Raw genomic sequence first — 18,651 nt, forward strand, 5'->3', positions numbered from 1 at the left:
TAAACTTCTCACCTTCTGCCTCTATTTTCTCATTTTTCCACTTTATCTCATTCACTACTCATTGCTATTTAAAGTACCTTTCAAGCTTTCAAGTTGGGGTTTATTGCAGACTTTTGTGCTACTCTCTTTCTAGGTAGACAATCATTTCATTTTTCTCTAATTTGCTTGTGCCAGGTAGCCTAATGCCCAATTCAAACTATATCTGGTAGATTTAGCAGGAAATCGTTTCTTGTTCATACCTGATGACCTCATCCCAATTAAAGTACAACTCTCTACTCGCTCTCCTAACCCATTAAATATTAATTCCTGGAAAGGCAACAGATTCAGTTCATATAGTTGTATATATTAATTTTTCATGACAAATTTCACATTTCATAGATACAAACTTTGCCTTATGCAAATTTCTTTCCCAAATCCCCTTTGGAAAGAGAATTTTCATACTAGAGGGCAAGGCATTGGAGATTCCTCTTACTTGAGGGAAATCTTTTGTTTTAGGCAAATGAGTTTTTCTTTTTTGGTAAAAGTTTAACTGAATTTTCCGTTTGAACCAAAAATAGTAAGTTCCAGTAAGATTATAGTAAACTGTTTTCAGTTTCTTCAACAAAATATTTCTTGAAACTCGTTTGAGTGATGGATTCTTTCTATTTTTATAAGGCATATGATCAGAATTATTTGTTATTTTGTTAACGTCATTTCTTTGAAATTTAGGACATTGCAGCTTTAAGTAAGGACATTCAAATAGGAAATTAGCCATGATCTGGTACCATCAGCCAAATGTAGACTTTAACACTTCCTTGTATGTGATAGGTAATTACAGTTATTTTTGGTATTTAAGACATTATAGCTTTAAACAGTGACCTTCCTAATACATAGTGTTAATTAAAACTGTACACCTTTTAAATCTTCTTAATTGTATTATGTAGGTAACTGAAGTGTATAGTATATATTTACTCTTGTTTCTTGCTAATACTACAGTGTTTTGAAAACTGTTTTTTGTTGATCAGGTGTAATTTTATAAAGGGTTAAAAAAGGAATAACCTTCTTATTCACATAATTTATTATACATGAGATATTTCTATTTACAAATATTACAACAATTAACATAGCATTACAGCCATGAGAGAAAATAGTAAAGTTATCTGAATCTTAGCTTAAATATCAACGTTCACTGTTGTTCAGCTAATCTTAAAGGATTACGCTGTATCTCTTCAATTTAGAATAATGGGAACCAACCTATCTATACTGTCAAGAAATGACACCTGTAATGAAGTTCTTGAACTAGAACTATATTCTTAATTTCATTCCTTTTAGAATATATATTTTATAAACTATATCCTAGATATCTTTAGTTTCCATAAAACCATTTAGGATACCTGTACTGTAATCCATTTGCTAATGGATTATGACTAACTCAATAACAAAAATGAAACATCTTTTTATGTGTTATATAAATAACTGCATATGGTACTTTAATACAACATAATGAAATAAATTTATAAAATCTCATTGCTTTCTTATGATTGCAAGTAAACCCACCAAGTATCAATATTTCATATAAATACTTTAGTATATCTTTTCCAGAGCAAACATCCATTAATATTAGAAATATATTGTCCAGTATATTGTATTACTTTTCATGTGGTCAAGATATAAAATTTGTATTACAAATAGAAATTCTTCTATTATAATCAATATACATTGGTTAATAACCGAGAAAACCAAAAAAAAAAAAGAAAAAAATAACATATACTCACTAGATATAGCTTAATTCTTAAAATCTTGTGTGATTGCCCTCCTTAAAAAGCTATGTATGTTTCTAGGACTAGACTGTTTGGTTACGTTATATAATAACTGTTAGTCTCACATAAAGAAAAATAGTCTCGATTTAGTTTTCCTAGAGGAAGAGTAAGAAGGGAGTTTTCCTTGGATGCACTCCTGTAATTCTTTTTCTTTTACCTGTGAATGTAATATTATTTTATTTTCTTTCAAATTACAAGCATCAAAATATAAAGGAAAATTTTATTTATACTGTAAAATGAAAGAGAAACACATACAGAATGAGTTTGGCTATCGTACACTAAATTAGGGCAGAAAACTGCAAGGATAAAAGCAAAATATGTTATCAGAACAGCAAGACTACAAGACAAACTAGTTGAACAAATACTTGAATTAAGCAGTTTCCTGTTTTTACATCAAGTGATAAAATTTGAAAAATTATGCAATTCGTTTCCCCAACATTAATTACCTCTCTCCTTCTAAAACTACATAAAGTTCAACACTTCTAAATGAAAATTCTTTGTAAAGTTTCTTGAGTTTGCAGTCTGTACAACCTATTTTCATCCTAGTAATGCATTATATAAAAACTTTAGCGTACAAAAGTAGTCCAGTATTGTTGCAAAGTCAGATTTCTGCTTACAAAAATATTTTTTCATATACAGAGGCTATAAGATTTTAACTATTAATTTTGTTACAAGTACATGCACAAAAATCACACATACCTCAAAGTGATAGCATCATAAACCATTCACATAAAGATCAATAAATTTTGATACTCCATGATTCCTTTTTCCTTTTTCTTTGTCAGAGCTGACAATAACTTAAAATGCACTAATTACAAACCAATTAAAATTAAATCGGTTAAAATACAGCTAATTGTGCAGTATATGCAAAGACATAAGTTTTGCATGTTAAGCAGCATTCAGTAACAGCCTCCCCCTCTGAAATCAAAATTGCAAAATTATGGCGTAAATTTGACCTTAAAAACTACAAGGCAAAATATCCAGGCATCCATATCACATTTCATGCATCAAAATAGTAATATAAAAAAATAATGAGTACAGATAACATTCATACAAGAACATACAGGGTACGTACTCCGTTTCAATATCTGTGTATGTGATCAACAACATCCTAGAAAACTGGAAATTGAAAATATTTGCAGAATAACATATTATGTGAGAGAAATACGAAGATCATTTCTGGTTAAAGAAAATAAGTTTTCATTTCTAAGTTTTTGAAAAAAATGTTTTCTTGTACCTAAATGGCTTGGTTTAGCATTAACTATGGAAAATTATTAGTGAATTTATATTTAGTACACTAACATACAAAATATACAATAATTAGTGCATCCTACGGTGTATCAAATGTCAATTAAATGACACACTTAACAACCACTTGAAGCACTATTTGCAATTAACAGCTTCAAGAATAAAACTAATCCTTCAAAAACCTACCAGTATTTGAAGACAATTTTTTAAAATATAATTAAAAAAGCAAAACTATATATCTGTAATATAACTGAACTGAAAAATTAAAAAAGCCAATTTGTGGCAATTTTGTAGTGTGTAACTATCTTGTACTGTATATCTGTATTTAGTGAGCTAAAATAACTCCATATGTGTTTTGTAGATGCAATGACAGAATTTATGAAAATCTTTTCCAAATTAACGGGCATTTGCAGCCACTGAAACACCATTGATTGTTACTACTGAAGAGGGAACACCGCCTACACCACCTACAGGAACAGTGGGGGGCTGTGGGGGTGGCATTCGAGGCCTTCTCATTATATGGGCAGGTGGACGGGCTGATGATTCCATCATGCCATTTGTATATGTTGGTTGATGACCATTGGCATATGTGTGACGCACAGAGGCTGTTGAATAATTGCCTGAAGACATGTCTGCATATTCTTCACCGTCATCTGGGATGTTCTCATAAATATTATTACCTGAAGACAGATTCATAATTAATGATTAGGTATATGCAAGCTCGCAGCCTTTTGGAAACATTAGCCAATTCACTGCAAATGAATGCTTTTTACATTATTACTCGGATACAGTTTACAGTCAGATTTAAAACAGTTGTAGTGCTAATTAATTATTTAATTACTCTAACATTCTCATATCACTGAAACTAAGGAAGATATTTTACATTTACCTGTTGTTGGGTCACTAAGATCTGCATAGCTCATAGCACTTGAGTTATGATGTTCTTCTCTAGGTTTCATGTGAGTTGGAGGGTCCTGTCCCTTTCCCTTCTGCTGTCTCCTGGAAATTAGTTAACAGTATTGTTGGTTTATTCAATCAAGTCTTGTATTGTAGTTCTAATTGTGTTATCTCATTTGCATGTTCATTATATCTCTTGTACAGTTTATTCTTTGTTTTTATTTATTTATTTTTTTTGTCAGTGCTAGACTGCTTTACTTTTTTGGCAGATTTAATGGACAGACTCTGTAAGGAAAAATTGCAAACCTATACACAGTACGTAGTACAGTATAATAGTAATTGAAATTCGTGGTAACAGTAACCAAAGACTTCTCTGAAAATGGAAAAACATTTTTCTCTCTCGATTTACATGTCAAGTGAACAGTAAATGCAAAATGGGACTTTAGGCCCCTAAAACTACATTTCTGGCACATTGTATCTGTTGACTTCTACTGGGTAAGCTTTTCAGTACAGTTGCGCCTTCTATAGACTCAAATTTCTTTCATAAATAGTACTATACCGAGGAACCAGTAATAATAGCAGAGTTGTTAGCCATAGAGCCCTTTTCAAGGAGAATGATCTGGCACTTTGAAGACATTGCTAGCCCAAGCTGTGTGTGCCATCCACAATATGTCCAAAGAAGTAATGAAAATTACCAGTCATATTTTGATGAAGGTCCTATGCCTATGCTGTATAAGTGCAGAAACCCTTACTACTGGAGTCCAAAGCTAAAACCTCTCTTTAATTATCTACACCCAGTTGCTAAAGAAAGTTCTCATGAATCTTATGCTCTTTTCCTGGGATATAACATCTACCCTGATGATCTAGCAATCCAGAAATGCCAAGGCAGCTACACTTTCTGACCTCAGTGTAGGTTCTGACCAACTTTTAGGTATGGCCATACATAAAGTGAATTCAGCTTAAAAGATTCTTGAACCCAGAGCCTGTTGCCCTAACAAAAATGTTACATGTCCCAAATTGCAGCATCCCTTTGGCCCTAGCTGCAAACTCTTTCATTCCTTTTACTGTACCTCCATTCATATTGGTAGTGACTGTAGATGAATAAAGCTGAAACTATATTGTGAGGCTTGACTATTCAATCCACAGGTTACATGACTAGATATTAGTTAGTTTGTTTTCCTTTCTTGATTCTTCAAATTACAGCATTTGGACTTTTTACTGTCATCTCTCCTACCTCTATCTGCTTGTCTTTAGTTCATAGTGTATTTTGTTAAGCCTTAGTTACCTGACGTAGGTTGATGAGCAGATGTGTAGAATATATCAGTCTGGAATAAAGCACTTATTGCAATACTGCTATCACAGCCATTTCATAGAAACTGTAATAGTGGTTACTAGTTACCTTATACACTGCCATGAGTTAAATTGTCTTTATGAGCTGTTACATTACAATGATTCCTTTGCAGAATTATTACAATAGTACTTCCTTTGTAGAAAGGAACCCTGACGGCTTGGGATACAGAGATGAAAGCTTTGACTTAACACTTCCTAGTACGAATGTTTTCTCTACAACGCTTCCTGGTACAAATATCGGCAGTTCTTGAAATCCTCCCAATATGTTTACATCCTTAGGGAGGAACTGAGGAGTTTTGCATCAGTAATGTTTCTTTCTAGTGTGGACTAATTTCTTCCTTTATGAAGGATTTCATTGATGACTTTCTTCTGTCTGTTATGTATGATTCTTAAAATAAAATATCTCTTCCATCTGTTACCCTTACCATTTTCACATTCTGAGACGGCAGCTGGTGAAACCTGTGTTTTGTCCTACCAAAGAACTCATCATGGCAAAGATCATATTCTGGTTCCTATTCCATATGGCTGTATGGAATACCTTGGGTAAATCTATTTCAGCTGGTGATGAAGGTTAATGACTATGGATGCACTATCTTGTTGATTGTCTAGGCTATCCTCACCAGCATGAAATAACAATTATGTGTCGGAAAAAAAGTGGCATGCAAAGGGATAATAGAAATGAGTTTACCAAACAATGCCTGATTTGTCACTCTGGATAGACCAAACTTATGCAAATTCTGAAGTCTTTCAGAAGGCTGAAGCAATACAAGAATTATTGAAAAAAATAGATAACTTCCATAATATTTGTCCACTCAGTCAACATTCTCACTTGATCTCTAAATGCTGAAAGAGCAAGACACCCAAGCTCAATTCTTGGAGTAAGGGATAGCTGTAGACCTCAACCTTGTGGTTTGCCAGTTATCATATTATTATAGTACATATACGTATTGGAAACCTGTGTCCTGTCTTCAAGTCGCTTGTGTAAGTCTTTTCTAAGGATACCTTATGGCTACCAACTTTAACATTTGGGCTGTATGGTAAATTTATTTCATATAATTTGATCTACAGGTGTTTCTTGCTTACTTAGAGAAATGTAACTTTGTGCCAAAAAAGACAAATGTGCTTTAATGATCCAGTAGCGTTTTCATACAAACCTCTGAAGGAAGATTTCTTGGTACACATTTCCAGCGGCTTGAAATTCAAATGAGTTAAAATTTTATCAAATTAACAGTATATTTGCCATAATAAGTAAAGATTTCAACATTTTCTAAATCAAAGAAAACTTGGTGTCAGCAGTCTGTCATTTAAAAAAAACCCTGTACTATATAAAAAATGTCACTGGTAGAGCAGGTAAACTTACTCTCTGAAGCATATGGAATTTGCTAAATAATTAATGCTGTGTTTTGGGCTTTAATTACATAATCTAAAACATTATTTAGATCAGAAAATCTTTGTTCTTGGGTCATGATTACATATGAAAACCATTAACCAAAAGTACTGTATAGAGATACCACGGAAACATTCAGTACTAGATGTGAATCCCTTGAGTGTGACTGTGAACGAAATTAGCTTAAATAATATTTGTGATTAAAGGTTTTGGAGAGAAAAACCTCTTGAATCAATATAAAATCTCTACCATAACGAAGAAATTCCAGGGATATAAAACTATGATACGTATTTGTTTAAAGTAATGGAGAACAACAAGAACCTGCAAGCCTTGCATCTTGAGATATAGAAGTTAATAAACTTTGAATAATTTTAAATTTATGTACTATAAAGAACACCTTCAAAATCAACTCTCAAGACTGAATACTGGTAAATATAAGAACAAAGTTGTAATAAAAACTGGAGTTTTACTTTATGTAAATTCAATGTTCTGTATCACACATTACAAGTTTCTTCTGATAGACTTACACGAAGTGATTCATATGAAAATCTTTTCCCATAAACAACAGAAACAAGACGTGAACTATGTGTGTGACCACAACTTTAATTTCTGCTCACATTTTCAAAATTTTCCATTCTTATTTTGCTTATGACAATTACAATGTGAATGTTTACAAGAAGAAAAGTTGAAAATAAATTACCTATCTAGAATTTCATACCAATATTCTGAATACCTTGGTCCTAAATTTCTATGCTGAAAATCCTTGAAAAACAATCCAAACAATAAAAACAAAAAAAATAAAAACTTACGTTCTGAGGAACAAGAACAGTAAAGCAACACAGATCACACCAATGAGTCCAAAGGCTAAGCCAACATAGAGACCAGTGTTTGAGGCTTCTTCAAAAGTTCCTTGAGGGTTACCGTGAGCACTGTTAGTTGTCCCATCCACTGTGTTATCCACAAAGATGCCAAAGTCACTCTCATCATCCACTGAAAAGGTAAACGAAGACAAATATTAGATGAGAATACCTCACAGATATTACTGATGCTGCCTTTTACATTCTTAGTGTATCACTGGTGCACTTAAAACATTTAAATTCACTTACAATGACCATAAAAAAACAGAGAAAACACTACAGCACTGACATACATTATTCACATATTTTAATCAATGATGGACTTGTAATGCTGAACTTACATAGACAACGAGGTCTTTCACCAGACCAAACGCCTTCACCTGTACATGTACGAGTGAATGGGCCATCTAAACGGAATTTGGGTAAGCAGTGGTACTCCACTACTGCTCCATACAATAATGTTTCATTAAGTCTCACGATTCTGCCATTTTCTATCTCTTCTGGCATCATGCAAGACACCCCTGTAATTATCAATGGTTTAGTTGGTTGAATTAAACTATAATTTCTTTTATCAGACTAAAACAATTTTAAATGCGTTTCAAAAAGCAGTATGTATAGTAAATTAAGTACGTAAAAGCATTGTGCTGTTACTTCTTACTTTTCAAATCGAGAGCATTTAAAAACAATTTTAAAATTCTACTATTCGGTTCCTGTTCTGATTGAAAGATGGTATTTTAGTTTAAAAAATTACCAGTCATATAATAAAGTACGAAAATCCTGTGAAAAACTTACATTCACATCTTGGTTGTGAGCCAGACCAAATTCCATTGGTTCGACACTCCCTTTTGGATTCTCCAATCAACTTGCGTCCCTCCTGGCAAGAATATGTTGCAAAGGAGCCAACCTTCCTGTTACCCTCAACAACTTTCAATGGCTCTGCCAAGTTATCTGTTAACTCTGGGCACAACACCTCTGTAAAAAGATGAGTTCCATTATAAAGATGTACTCTCCTCAATATGGCATACGCTTCTATGGGGACAGCACCACTGGTGCACCTCACAAGATGCAGTGTTTGCAGCTGCACTCACTTTTTAGCCTTTTACTTTAAATTAATTCCTTCTGCCTAACTATTACTTAGTGTAACAGTAGGCATTTCTCTATTTCACCTTCAGCTCTTTGTATTTCCTCAACTCATATTTATGTTTTGGATCTCTTTATCCTGCTGTCCAATCACTCCAACTCCATCTTTTCACTCTGTTAAGCACTGAATACCATGACGTGCCACATACTTGGTTGATAGCCGAATTATCAAAATAATACTCGGTATATTATACTAAAAATTATTTTCATAATTGAGAGAGAGGCAGGAATTCTATAAAAGAAAGGATTCCTCTTGCTTGTCTACCGCCCAGAGTGTAATGCAAATACTATAAGTGTGTGTGTGTGTGTGATAGTATGATAGTAATGTGAAAAATTTAGTCAAGGATAATAAGTACAGCACCGTTTTAAGTTTCCCCTACAAAGGTGCTAGTTTTCTATACATTTCATTGCTTAATGTTCACATACATTTTCCTTCAACAGACCCTATCATATACAAACAGTTCATGAGTTTCTTCTCCGATTACCCGAGTGATTTGACCTTGTAAGCATATACATATTATGTTTTAGCACCAATACTTAGATTTTAAAAAGAAAATACAGTAACAAATCTATGCCAAATTGTTTTCAGTCAGAGGTTTGGGTTCCTACATCAGTTTTTACTTAAACCTATTTATTTATATTTGTTGAAGTTCTAATTAAAAATCTAGCAAACTATGTGGTCTTCGTGAAATCTTGATCTCTGAGATCTGAATCTTGGAAGTTAATTTCATTGTGTGTACAGGCGTGTCATAACTCATAAATTCGCCATGCAGCCCTATTACAAATTTGGACTTCACTTTCATGGTGGAAATGGGTTGATTTCAGATTCAATGCAGAACTTAAATTCGACAGAAAAGCAAAAATCAATTTGTTATCCATTGATAGTTCAGTGAATCATTCCGCTCTCAAGTCTGTATTGAACCCAAAAGGCAAAGGTTCATATCTTGTTTGGGGGAGATACACTTAATCCCTTTGGGTGCAAGTTAACGTGACTTTACTACTAAGGAGCATATGTAACTTAATATTTTTTAGAATAGATATACAGCGTGCTCATGTAATATTTTGAACTTCCCTTCCTGTAAACAAAAATTAGCCCATGCACTAAACTGTAACTGAGTCTTTTTCAAACTTGAGTAGTATCAACTAGGCTGGGTTCTAGAGGGACTCATAGACCTGTGTATTAAAAGTAGAACGTACCGATACATTTTGGCGTTTCACCAGCCCAGGTGCCATTTTCTTGACAGAAGCGTCTAATCCGGCCCTCAATCTTCCAATTTTCCACGCATTCATAGGCTACTTGTGCGCCGAAACTTGTTTCATTGCTCAAAAGTCGGTATGTTCCCGGAGAGATGCTCTCAGGCAGACCGCAGTCCACATCTGTTGATTAAATACAAGTTCGATTTAACATACTGGTATTTGCATAGTCTTATTCACTGGAAAACTTACTTTCTAAAGCGGAGATACTTCTCAACATCATTTATCACCTATTTTCCTTGTATTAAAAGTAAAACCTTATTAACGAAGTTTATATATTCTAATATTGTGCATTACTCTAAAACAAAATTTATGATTTTTAAAGTCTTAAAGATAAGCTAAAAGTCAGCACAGATTAAAAAGACAATGAATGAAATGTATTTGAAAATAACTACGTACATGAAGACGAAGTGCTATTTATTGTCCATAAATGTAATTTTATTATCTATAAATATAAAGGTGCAAGTAACTTACATTTGCATGATGGAGGCTGATTATTCCAGGACCCATTAGGCTGGCACTGTCTCATAGCCTTTCCGTCAACAACATAACCTCTGTCACATCTGTAAGTTATTACACTTCCAACCCTGAAAAATGAGGATATACCTAATCATTCTGCAAACGTATTTCATGTAAGAGCTTCCTTGTCATAAAATCCGTAGAATAATTACGTACTTTGAATTTCGTTGCTTCTGAAAAAAATATGTGAAAAATGTATCTGCTGTGGGAAAATATGCGAAAAAATGAATATCTATGAGTTTTCTGTTTCAAGGAAAAAAAATGGAAGCCTTAGCAAATCTGAAGAAAATAAAACTTTTCAAAAGCAATGCCTAACTTTAGTTGGACATGGGATACAAATCATATGATATGAAAACAGTACTACTACTTTGAACTGCAGTGAGTTAGTCTAAAAAGAGAAAACTTGTCGACTGATTGTATTACTTAAATAATCCAAGGTGAGATTTGATTACTCTCATTCTTAACTGATTTAATAGCAGAATGTAAAGTGACAATATTACAGTAAAGGATTTTTAGAGGGAATAAGTACTCTGCATCTTTCCACGAACATTCCTTTTACTGTATCTCCAGTCATATTATATTTTTTCCATCTTGCTTTCCACGCTCTCCTAACAATTATTTCATAGTGCAACTGCAAGGTTTTCGTCCTGTTACACCTTTCCAACCTTTTTACTGTCATTTTCCGTTTCGACGCTGAATGACCTCATAGGGACCAGCGTTTGGCCTTTGGCCTAAACTCTAAAGGCTAAATTTTATCTTGATATCTATGGAAATCCGAAAATAAGGTCTCCTGTAGTTAGCAATTAAGCAAAATCCAGTAAAAAAATATCAAAATTATTAATTTCCTTCAGAAGAGCTAATAGGTACTTTTTCCCCTTTCTTAAATGAACTCCCAGATGAGGGCAGCAATACACGTATAAAAAAACGTGAAATCTGGAATCGGCTAAAGATCTACACTAAGAGTTTAAATAAAACTTATGAAATAGACCATAAACTAAAAATTTTTTTAATGCTATCATGATCACTGATCCATAAATAAAAAAACTAACATAATTTAGGGATTTAACTTTTTCATTTATGTATTAATACTGTAATATTCACGAACGGCATGCTTGCCAGATATCTGCACCTTGCTCTTAAAAGGTCACAGTTGACAAAACATATGCACAGAGCATTGGACATATCTGGAAGATGGACTGTAATAAAAAAAAAAAAGATTAATAAACATTACCTTAATATAATTTATCTAGCCCTAAATCCCCAAAAACCGCACCAAAATTTACCACATTGGCAACCCTGTTACCTCCTATTCTGTCCGCCAGTTGGCAACACTGTCGTTGACAGATACGAAAACCTTCCCTCAAATCAGTTGTTAACGAGCGCCCGTGTTGTTTACATCACGGCCGCTCTTTATAAATTTCCTTAAACATTTTTGTGCCTTTAAAGCTTTCATTATTTGTTAAATGAAACTTTATATGAATTACCACTCACGCATTACATCACGAAATAGTGAATTAACTTTGATTTCTGTTGTGGTTCTATCTTAAATTACGAACTTTTGCGCGACCCGGAACTACTGACCTGTCCAATTCTACAATGGATTACCAAGAAATTACGATGCTTCCTTCTGCCAGCAACATCAGGAACTGCCCGGTTTGTGGGACAAGGATGAGTAGCAGGGAGTATGAACCCCATGACATTTGTAGTTCTTGTCGTGGACAGGTTGTGACGTATGTAAGCCCTGGTCTGACGAGGATATGACTGCTTATATGAAACGCCAAACAATCTTGCAGCGTAAAAGATCGGTTAAGGAGAAAAAGAAATCGATTGCTAAAACTGTATCTAACGAATTCTTTGACTTGGGCGCTCATGATTCTGGCTTTTCGGTATCGTACGACTCCGATTCCGAATTAATTGATGCTTTGCCCCCTGTACAACCGGTAATTAGTGAAGTTAGTTCTGATGTAGATTCGAAGATTTTGGCAATGGAAACTACCTGGAAACAGAATTTTAAGAAATTACAGCTTAGTCTAGATAGAGATATTTCTGCTAAGTTTAACAATCTGTCAGAGAATTTTCAAGAAGCCTTTACTAGAATGTCTAACACACTTTTAGATTCATTTTCAGCTCCTCGTCAGGTACCTGTCGACAGCACCATGGGTAACGGTGCGACAGATACCCCGGCTTGTGAACCCCGTCGTGGCGAAGGCCTAGGGGGGATCCGGTCCGGGCAGGTGCCTAACGAATCTTTACCCAACGTGTCCCCTGTTAGTCCCGTAACAGTGCCAAAGGGCGCTTATTTAGGAGAAGGGGGGAGGGATATTAGTGTCAGACCTAAGATAGCTAGTCGTCAGGATTTTACTTCAGAGGAAGTTTCTAAGTTAGGATCTGACGATGATGATGATGATGACGCGGATTCGTGTGATATTGATGTTTCCTCGAATGGATGTCATGATGTAGAATTCAAGAAACTTTTTGATTTAATTTTGAGTTTTCTTCCTCAGGCGAGGCCTAAAGAGCAGAAGCAGCCTCCGCCTCGTTGTATTACAGAAGGGATTTTTCTTGACGGTCCTTCCCGGTCACGGGAATTTTTACGTTTTCCCTTTGCCCAGAGGTTCGCGAGAGTGAGGACGGACGTTGCCGCTAAACTTTCGAAGGTGATCGGGGAAGGGAAGAGGAAGCTCTCTTCTCTTCTACGACACCGGAGAGGAGTTTACCAGGTGGCGGATGATTCTTCATTCTCTCGACCCCCCAAGCCAAATCCTGATTTTGTCCGACTTTCAAGTCAACCCTTGCCTTCTAAGGCTTCGGTCTCTGTCTCAATTGAAGATTTTATTGCTATGGAGGCTGTTATGAGCTCCTTACAAGAAGCTCAATCCTTCAATATGTGGGTCCTCGGAGGGCTTTTAATGTATATCAAGGACTCCGGGTTTGTTCCTCCTGATACTCCTCTTTTTGAGAAATTCTGCTCATCCATTTCAATCGCTTCTGTACATCAGAACGAGCTTGCTGCTTCAATGCAGGCCTTTCTTGTCTCTCTAAGGCGTAACCTGTATTTGTCGCAGTTACCCTCCTCTGTATCGGAGATTCAGAGAACCCGTCTGTTGTCCTCTTCTCCTTTTGGCGATTTCCTTTTCGATATTTCTGTGCTTTCTGAGGTTTTGAAGGAACATCAAGGTGATGCCTCTTCCCAAGCTCACTGGAACTTATCAAGAGCTTTTTCCTCTGGTCTTCCTCCCATTCCTTCAAGGAGTAAGCGTAAGTTTATGGACCAAATCTGTACCTTCTGCTCCAGCCCAACAACCTCCTCTGCTCTTTTTTTCCAGAGTACATCTCAGGTTGCTGGTGCCTCTTCTTCATCCTCTGGTGCTCACCCTTTGAAACGCGGGAGAGGTTCTTGGCGTGGCTCCAAGGGCAGAGAAAGAGCTCAACCTCCAGGAGGACCTTCTTCTTCTTCTTCTTCTTCTTCTTCTTCCTTGTCTCTGCGTAAGAATTTTCGGAAGTAGGAGTCATCACCTCGCCTGGAGACCGCAGTAGGAGCTTGTCTCTCCCGCCATTGGTCAGCTTGGCAGGGGAGAGCGGTGGATGCTTGGGTGGTGGAGGTCCTGAAGGAAGGTTACGAGATCCCTTTTGTTTCCAGACCTCCACTTTCCAGTCGTCCTCTCGAGTTCAGCAGTTATTCCCCTCACTCAATCAGGGGTCAAGCCTTGGAGAAGGAGCTTTCGGCCCTCTTGGAGAAGGATGCCATAGAGCGAGCTCCTCCTTCTCCCGGGTTTTACTCTCGGATGTTTGTAGTTCTAAAGGCCTCGGGTGCCTGGCGCCCCATCATAGATCTTTCGGTTTTGAACAAGTTCATTCTCTAAAGTCCAAGTTCAGGATGGAGACGGTCCAGACTGTTCTTTCATCCGTCAGGAGGGGGGACTGGATGATTTCCATCGATCTGCAGGATGCTTATCTGCAAATCCCCATCCATCCAAGAAGCAGACCTTACCTTCTGTTTTTCACGGACTCGGGAGTTTCCAGTTCAAGACCCTTTGTTTCGGCCTCACCACTGCTCCACAGGTCTTTTTCTCGGGTGATGGCTCCTGTTTCAGCTATTCTGCATCGGTTTAAATGTAAGGATGCTTCGGTATCTGGACGATTGGCTAGTCCAGGCCCGAATCTCTAGAGAAATGTCTCCGGTCGAGGGAGATAGTTCTGTCTCTTTGTGTCGAGTTGGGCATTCGTGTCAACTTCGACAAGTCCAATCTAATCCCTTGCCAGATCATGACTTATCTGGGGATTGTTTTGAATTCCCAGATTTTGAGGGCTTCTCCCGCTCAGAAACGGATAGACAAGCTTCTGAGTCTGATCGAAGAATTTTTGTCCTCCGTAACGCAGCCAGTTTCTCTTTGGAGGTCTCTCCTGGGCCATTTGTCATCCCTCATCCAACTGGTTCCCGAGGTCGTCTCAGAATGAGGTCCCTTCAGTCGACACTTCGCCAGTCATGGGATTTCGTGTCCGAGGACACGATAGTCGCCTCTTCTCCACAATGTCGGAAGGATCTCCGTTGGTGGATGCAAGTTGCACCGCCTCAAGTCAGGGACATCTCTTCTTTCGGTTCCTCCGGACCTAATGTTTGGTCAGACGCCTCGGATCAAGGTTGGTTGGGGCGCACACCTGGGCTCCGAAGCCGCTTCGGGCCTTTGGTTAGAGGAGGAGAGGATCATGTCAATAAATTGGAGGGAACTGAGGGCAGTGTACCTAGGCCTTCTTTCATTTCAGGAACAACTGTTGGAGTCGGTTGTCGCGATCTTTGTCGACAACACCACAGCAGTCTCGTACTTGAGAAACCAAGGCGGCACACAGTCGGATCTTCTCACTCAAGAAGCCCGATCAATCCTGTGTTGGGCAGAAGACAGGGGGATTACGTTGGTCCCTCAGTTTATCCTGGGCCATCACAACGGTCTTAGCAGACGCCTTGTCGAGACCGAACGAAGTTCAAGGGTCGGAGTGGACACTTTGCCAGGAAGTCTTCGACAGCCTCAGGAAGAAATGGCCTGTCACAGTCGATCTGTTTGCCACCCCACTGAATTTTCGGTGCCAGATATTCTTCGCCCCTTACCAGACTCCTCAGAGTGCCGGGACAGACTCTCTTTTGCAGGACTGGGAGGGACTTCAAGCCTATGCTTTTCCTCCGTTCTCTCTGGTGAGGTCAGTCCTCAACAAAGTGAGGGCAACCAAGCGTCTGGATCTCACCTTGATCGCCCCCTTCTGGCCACAGAAGGAGTGGTCCCGACCTTCTGGAAGCACTGGTGGAACCCCCCATTCGCCTGCCAGAGAGACCAGATCTTCTCAAACAACCCCATTTTCATCGGTTCCATCAGAGGCTCCACATGCTTCATCTTCATGCCTGGAGACTGTCAGGAGGTTCTCCAAGCACGAAGGGTTCTCCTCCAGAGTGGCGCGAACAGTTGGCTCTTGCCAGCGGCAATCAACCAGAGTAAATTATCAGGCTAAATGGTCGGTTTACAGACGTTGGTCTGTAAGTCTCAAGGACATTCAATTCTAGACCTTCCTTACCGAAAGTAGCGGAGTTTTTAGTTCATTTACATCATGACAGGGCCCTGTCACCTTCGTGCATTAAGGGTTATAGGTCTATGCTTTCCTATGTTTTTTAAGGCAGGCTTCCTGAGATCTCTTCATCTTATGTCATTAGAGATTTACTTCGATCTTTTTCCTATCTCGACCCAGGCCGCAGTGTTCGCCTCCGACATGGGACGTTAACAAAGTCCTTCAAGCCTTAAGGTTCCCTCCGTTGAGCCTCTGAATTCTGCCAAATTTAGGGACCTCTCTTCTAAGACACTCTTCCTTGTCTCACTGGCTACAGGCCAAGAGGGTGGGTGAACTGCAAGCACTCTCTTTTCTGGTTGCCAGATCTGGACAAGACATGATTTTGTCATACCTTCCTGAATTTGTCGCAAAGACTGAATCGTCTGATAATCCCATTCCCAGGTCTTTCATACTGAAGTCGCTGGTCGACTTTGTTGGTAATTTAAATGAGGAATTAGTTTCTTTGCCCTGTTAGGGCGCTCTCATGTTATTTACGCCTCACTAAAAGGTACATCATGGGTCGTCCCCCGTCATCTGTTTGTTTTCAGCCCCGAAATGTCAAGCGAGACCTATTTCAAAGAATGGTGTATCCTTTTTTCTCAGAGATCTGATCGTTAAAACTGGTGGTTCGGCTGCTGGGGGAAGACCAGACGCCGAGAGCACACAGTATTAGAGCAGTTGCTACATCAGTAGCTTTTATGAAGAACGTCTCAGTCGCCAAGGTGCTTGAGGCGGCGACTTGGCGTTCTCTAATTCTGTTTTTGCCTCTCTTTTTACTTGAGGGATATTTCTCTAGTTCTAGGCGACCTTCGTTCTTTGGGCCCGTTGGTGATGGCAGGACAGGTCGTCAGACAGGAGAATTAGGTAGTCTTCCTGTTTTACGTTTGGTTGCTACCTGTATATTATTCATTAATTTTTGTTTTGTTGTATATATTTCTTTGTTTGTTTTCTCCTATTCTGTCCGAAGGGGAAATTGTATTCAGATTCCCTCCTCCTTTTCAATGTGGTTAATCGGGCTAGATAAATTATATTAAGGTAATGTTTATTAATATGGAATTTTTATTCTAAAATTAATATTAATAATAAATTCTTACCTGTATAATTTATCTAGTCCCACCCCATCCATACCCACGATCTGCCTATCACAACTGATTTGAGGAAGGTTTTAGTATCTGTCAACGACAGTGTTGCCAACTGGCGGACAGAATAGGAGGTAACAGGGTTGCCAATGTGGTAAATTTTGGTGCGGTTTTTGGGGATTTAGGGCTAGATAAATTATACAGGTAAGTATTATTAATATTAATTTTAGAATAAAAATTCCATTTCTAGATCTTTCTCATGTCTCGGAAAAATGAGGAATGAACTACATGAACATTCTCTCAAACCTTATTTCTGTTTACCTAGGAAAAATAACTACAGCAAATCCATCATGAAATATTTTTTCTTATATATGGGAGACTAGTTTAGATTTACTAGTACTTTATTCGGTTCCTTGGGGATTCTATATCAATCTGATGATTCAGAGGCTGCATTAGTATTGTTATGCCTTGAAAGATCTAACCATGAAGTTATAGGTTACATTACACAGGGGCATCATTTGGGGGGGACAGGGGCAAGTTGCCCCTCTCAAGACACTGATGGCGCCCCCCCACAAGACTTGGTTTGCCCAACTAGCCTGAAATAATAATAATAATATCAACAACAGTAAAATTCACTCCAAGGTGTGTGTGTGTGTGTGTTTGGGGATGAAAACTGGATAGGGCCTTCTGGTTGAAACAAAAAAGACTGTTTGCTGCTTTATGAATTCAATGCAGTTCTTATACGGCTTCAACATGCTCCAAAATGTGCACAAATTTCCCAAAAAATTTCGTGGGGGATGGGGGGCGGGCCCCCCAACTGATAGGGCTCGCTTTGCCTTGTCACTCCACCCATATCATAAGTTCTAAACCTCTCCCCACAAAAAAATAAAAACTGAAATGACGCCACTTGTCACATACAAAACACCATATGTTAAAGTTTGTGTGAGTATTACATACGTTCATGCATAAAGTTCAAAAGCTACATGCATGCGATGCTTCTTAATGAGGCTTTAAACTTTCCATTTGTTCTTTACTTTCTCCTACAACGAAGTGTAAATTCTAATGCAACAGTGAAAGTGAAAATTATGTGATCAGATTTCTCAGCCTTTGACAAATGAAACCATCCTATTCATGAGAAGTAAGCAAACTGTATACAGTTTAAAAACCTACCTGTAGCTGTGTTCAACGGGTGCGTTTTGACCTCTGCTGCGAGCAACAGTCGATGACATTCGTCGATCGTTGCCGGTCACTGTGTTCTTGGTGAGTGGTGGGTGTTCAGGTTCTGAGCACCTGATCTCTGCAAGTTCGCGCAAATGATTAGAACTAAGTGCTTCAATGATTAACGTAAAAATATTGAAAATACATCATACCACATGAGTAAAAGTCCACAAGCAGCTTTACAGTTTTTGACCATTTGATTTTCGCTTAAGGCAATGATTTGTGTTAAACTTGAACTTGAAAATAAATTTTCACTAACGATAACCTTTTGAATAATTTTTTTTTAATAGCCAGTCGGTTAGCTATCTCAT

At 37.7% G+C, this 18,651-nt stretch overlaps 1 protein-coding gene across 1 annotated transcript in view; it reads right to left on the bottom strand.

The window, feature by feature from the left end:
* Nucleotides 1–1,039: 1,039 nt before the first annotated feature.
* LOC135221007 (CUB and sushi domain-containing protein 3-like) overlaps nucleotides 1,040–18,651 on the bottom strand; it is a 190,513-nt gene continuing 172,901 nt past the window's right edge. The window contains exons 17-24 of the mRNA XM_064258723.1: nucleotides 18,293–18,419; nucleotides 10,407–10,519; nucleotides 9,876–10,055; nucleotides 8,331–8,510; nucleotides 7,880–8,059; nucleotides 7,491–7,671; nucleotides 3,937–4,046; nucleotides 1,040–3,727 (exon numbers count right to left, since the gene is read on the bottom strand). Coding sequence (XP_064114793.1) covers nucleotides 3,444–3,727; nucleotides 3,937–4,046; nucleotides 7,491–7,671; nucleotides 7,880–8,059; nucleotides 8,331–8,510; nucleotides 9,876–10,055; nucleotides 10,407–10,519; nucleotides 18,293–18,419 — 1,355 coding nt within the window. The 3' untranslated portion in view covers nucleotides 1,040–3,443. The remainder of the gene's footprint in view (nucleotides 3,728–3,936; nucleotides 4,047–7,490; nucleotides 7,672–7,879; nucleotides 8,060–8,330; nucleotides 8,511–9,875; nucleotides 10,056–10,406; nucleotides 10,520–18,292; nucleotides 18,420–18,651) is intronic.

Source organism: Macrobrachium nipponense, chromosome 2 (assembly GCF_015104395.2).
Source record: "Macrobrachium nipponense isolate FS-2020 chromosome 2, ASM1510439v2, whole genome shotgun sequence".
In the NCBI taxonomy this organism is placed as follows: domain Eukaryota; kingdom Metazoa; phylum Arthropoda; class Malacostraca; order Decapoda; family Palaemonidae; genus Macrobrachium; species Macrobrachium nipponense.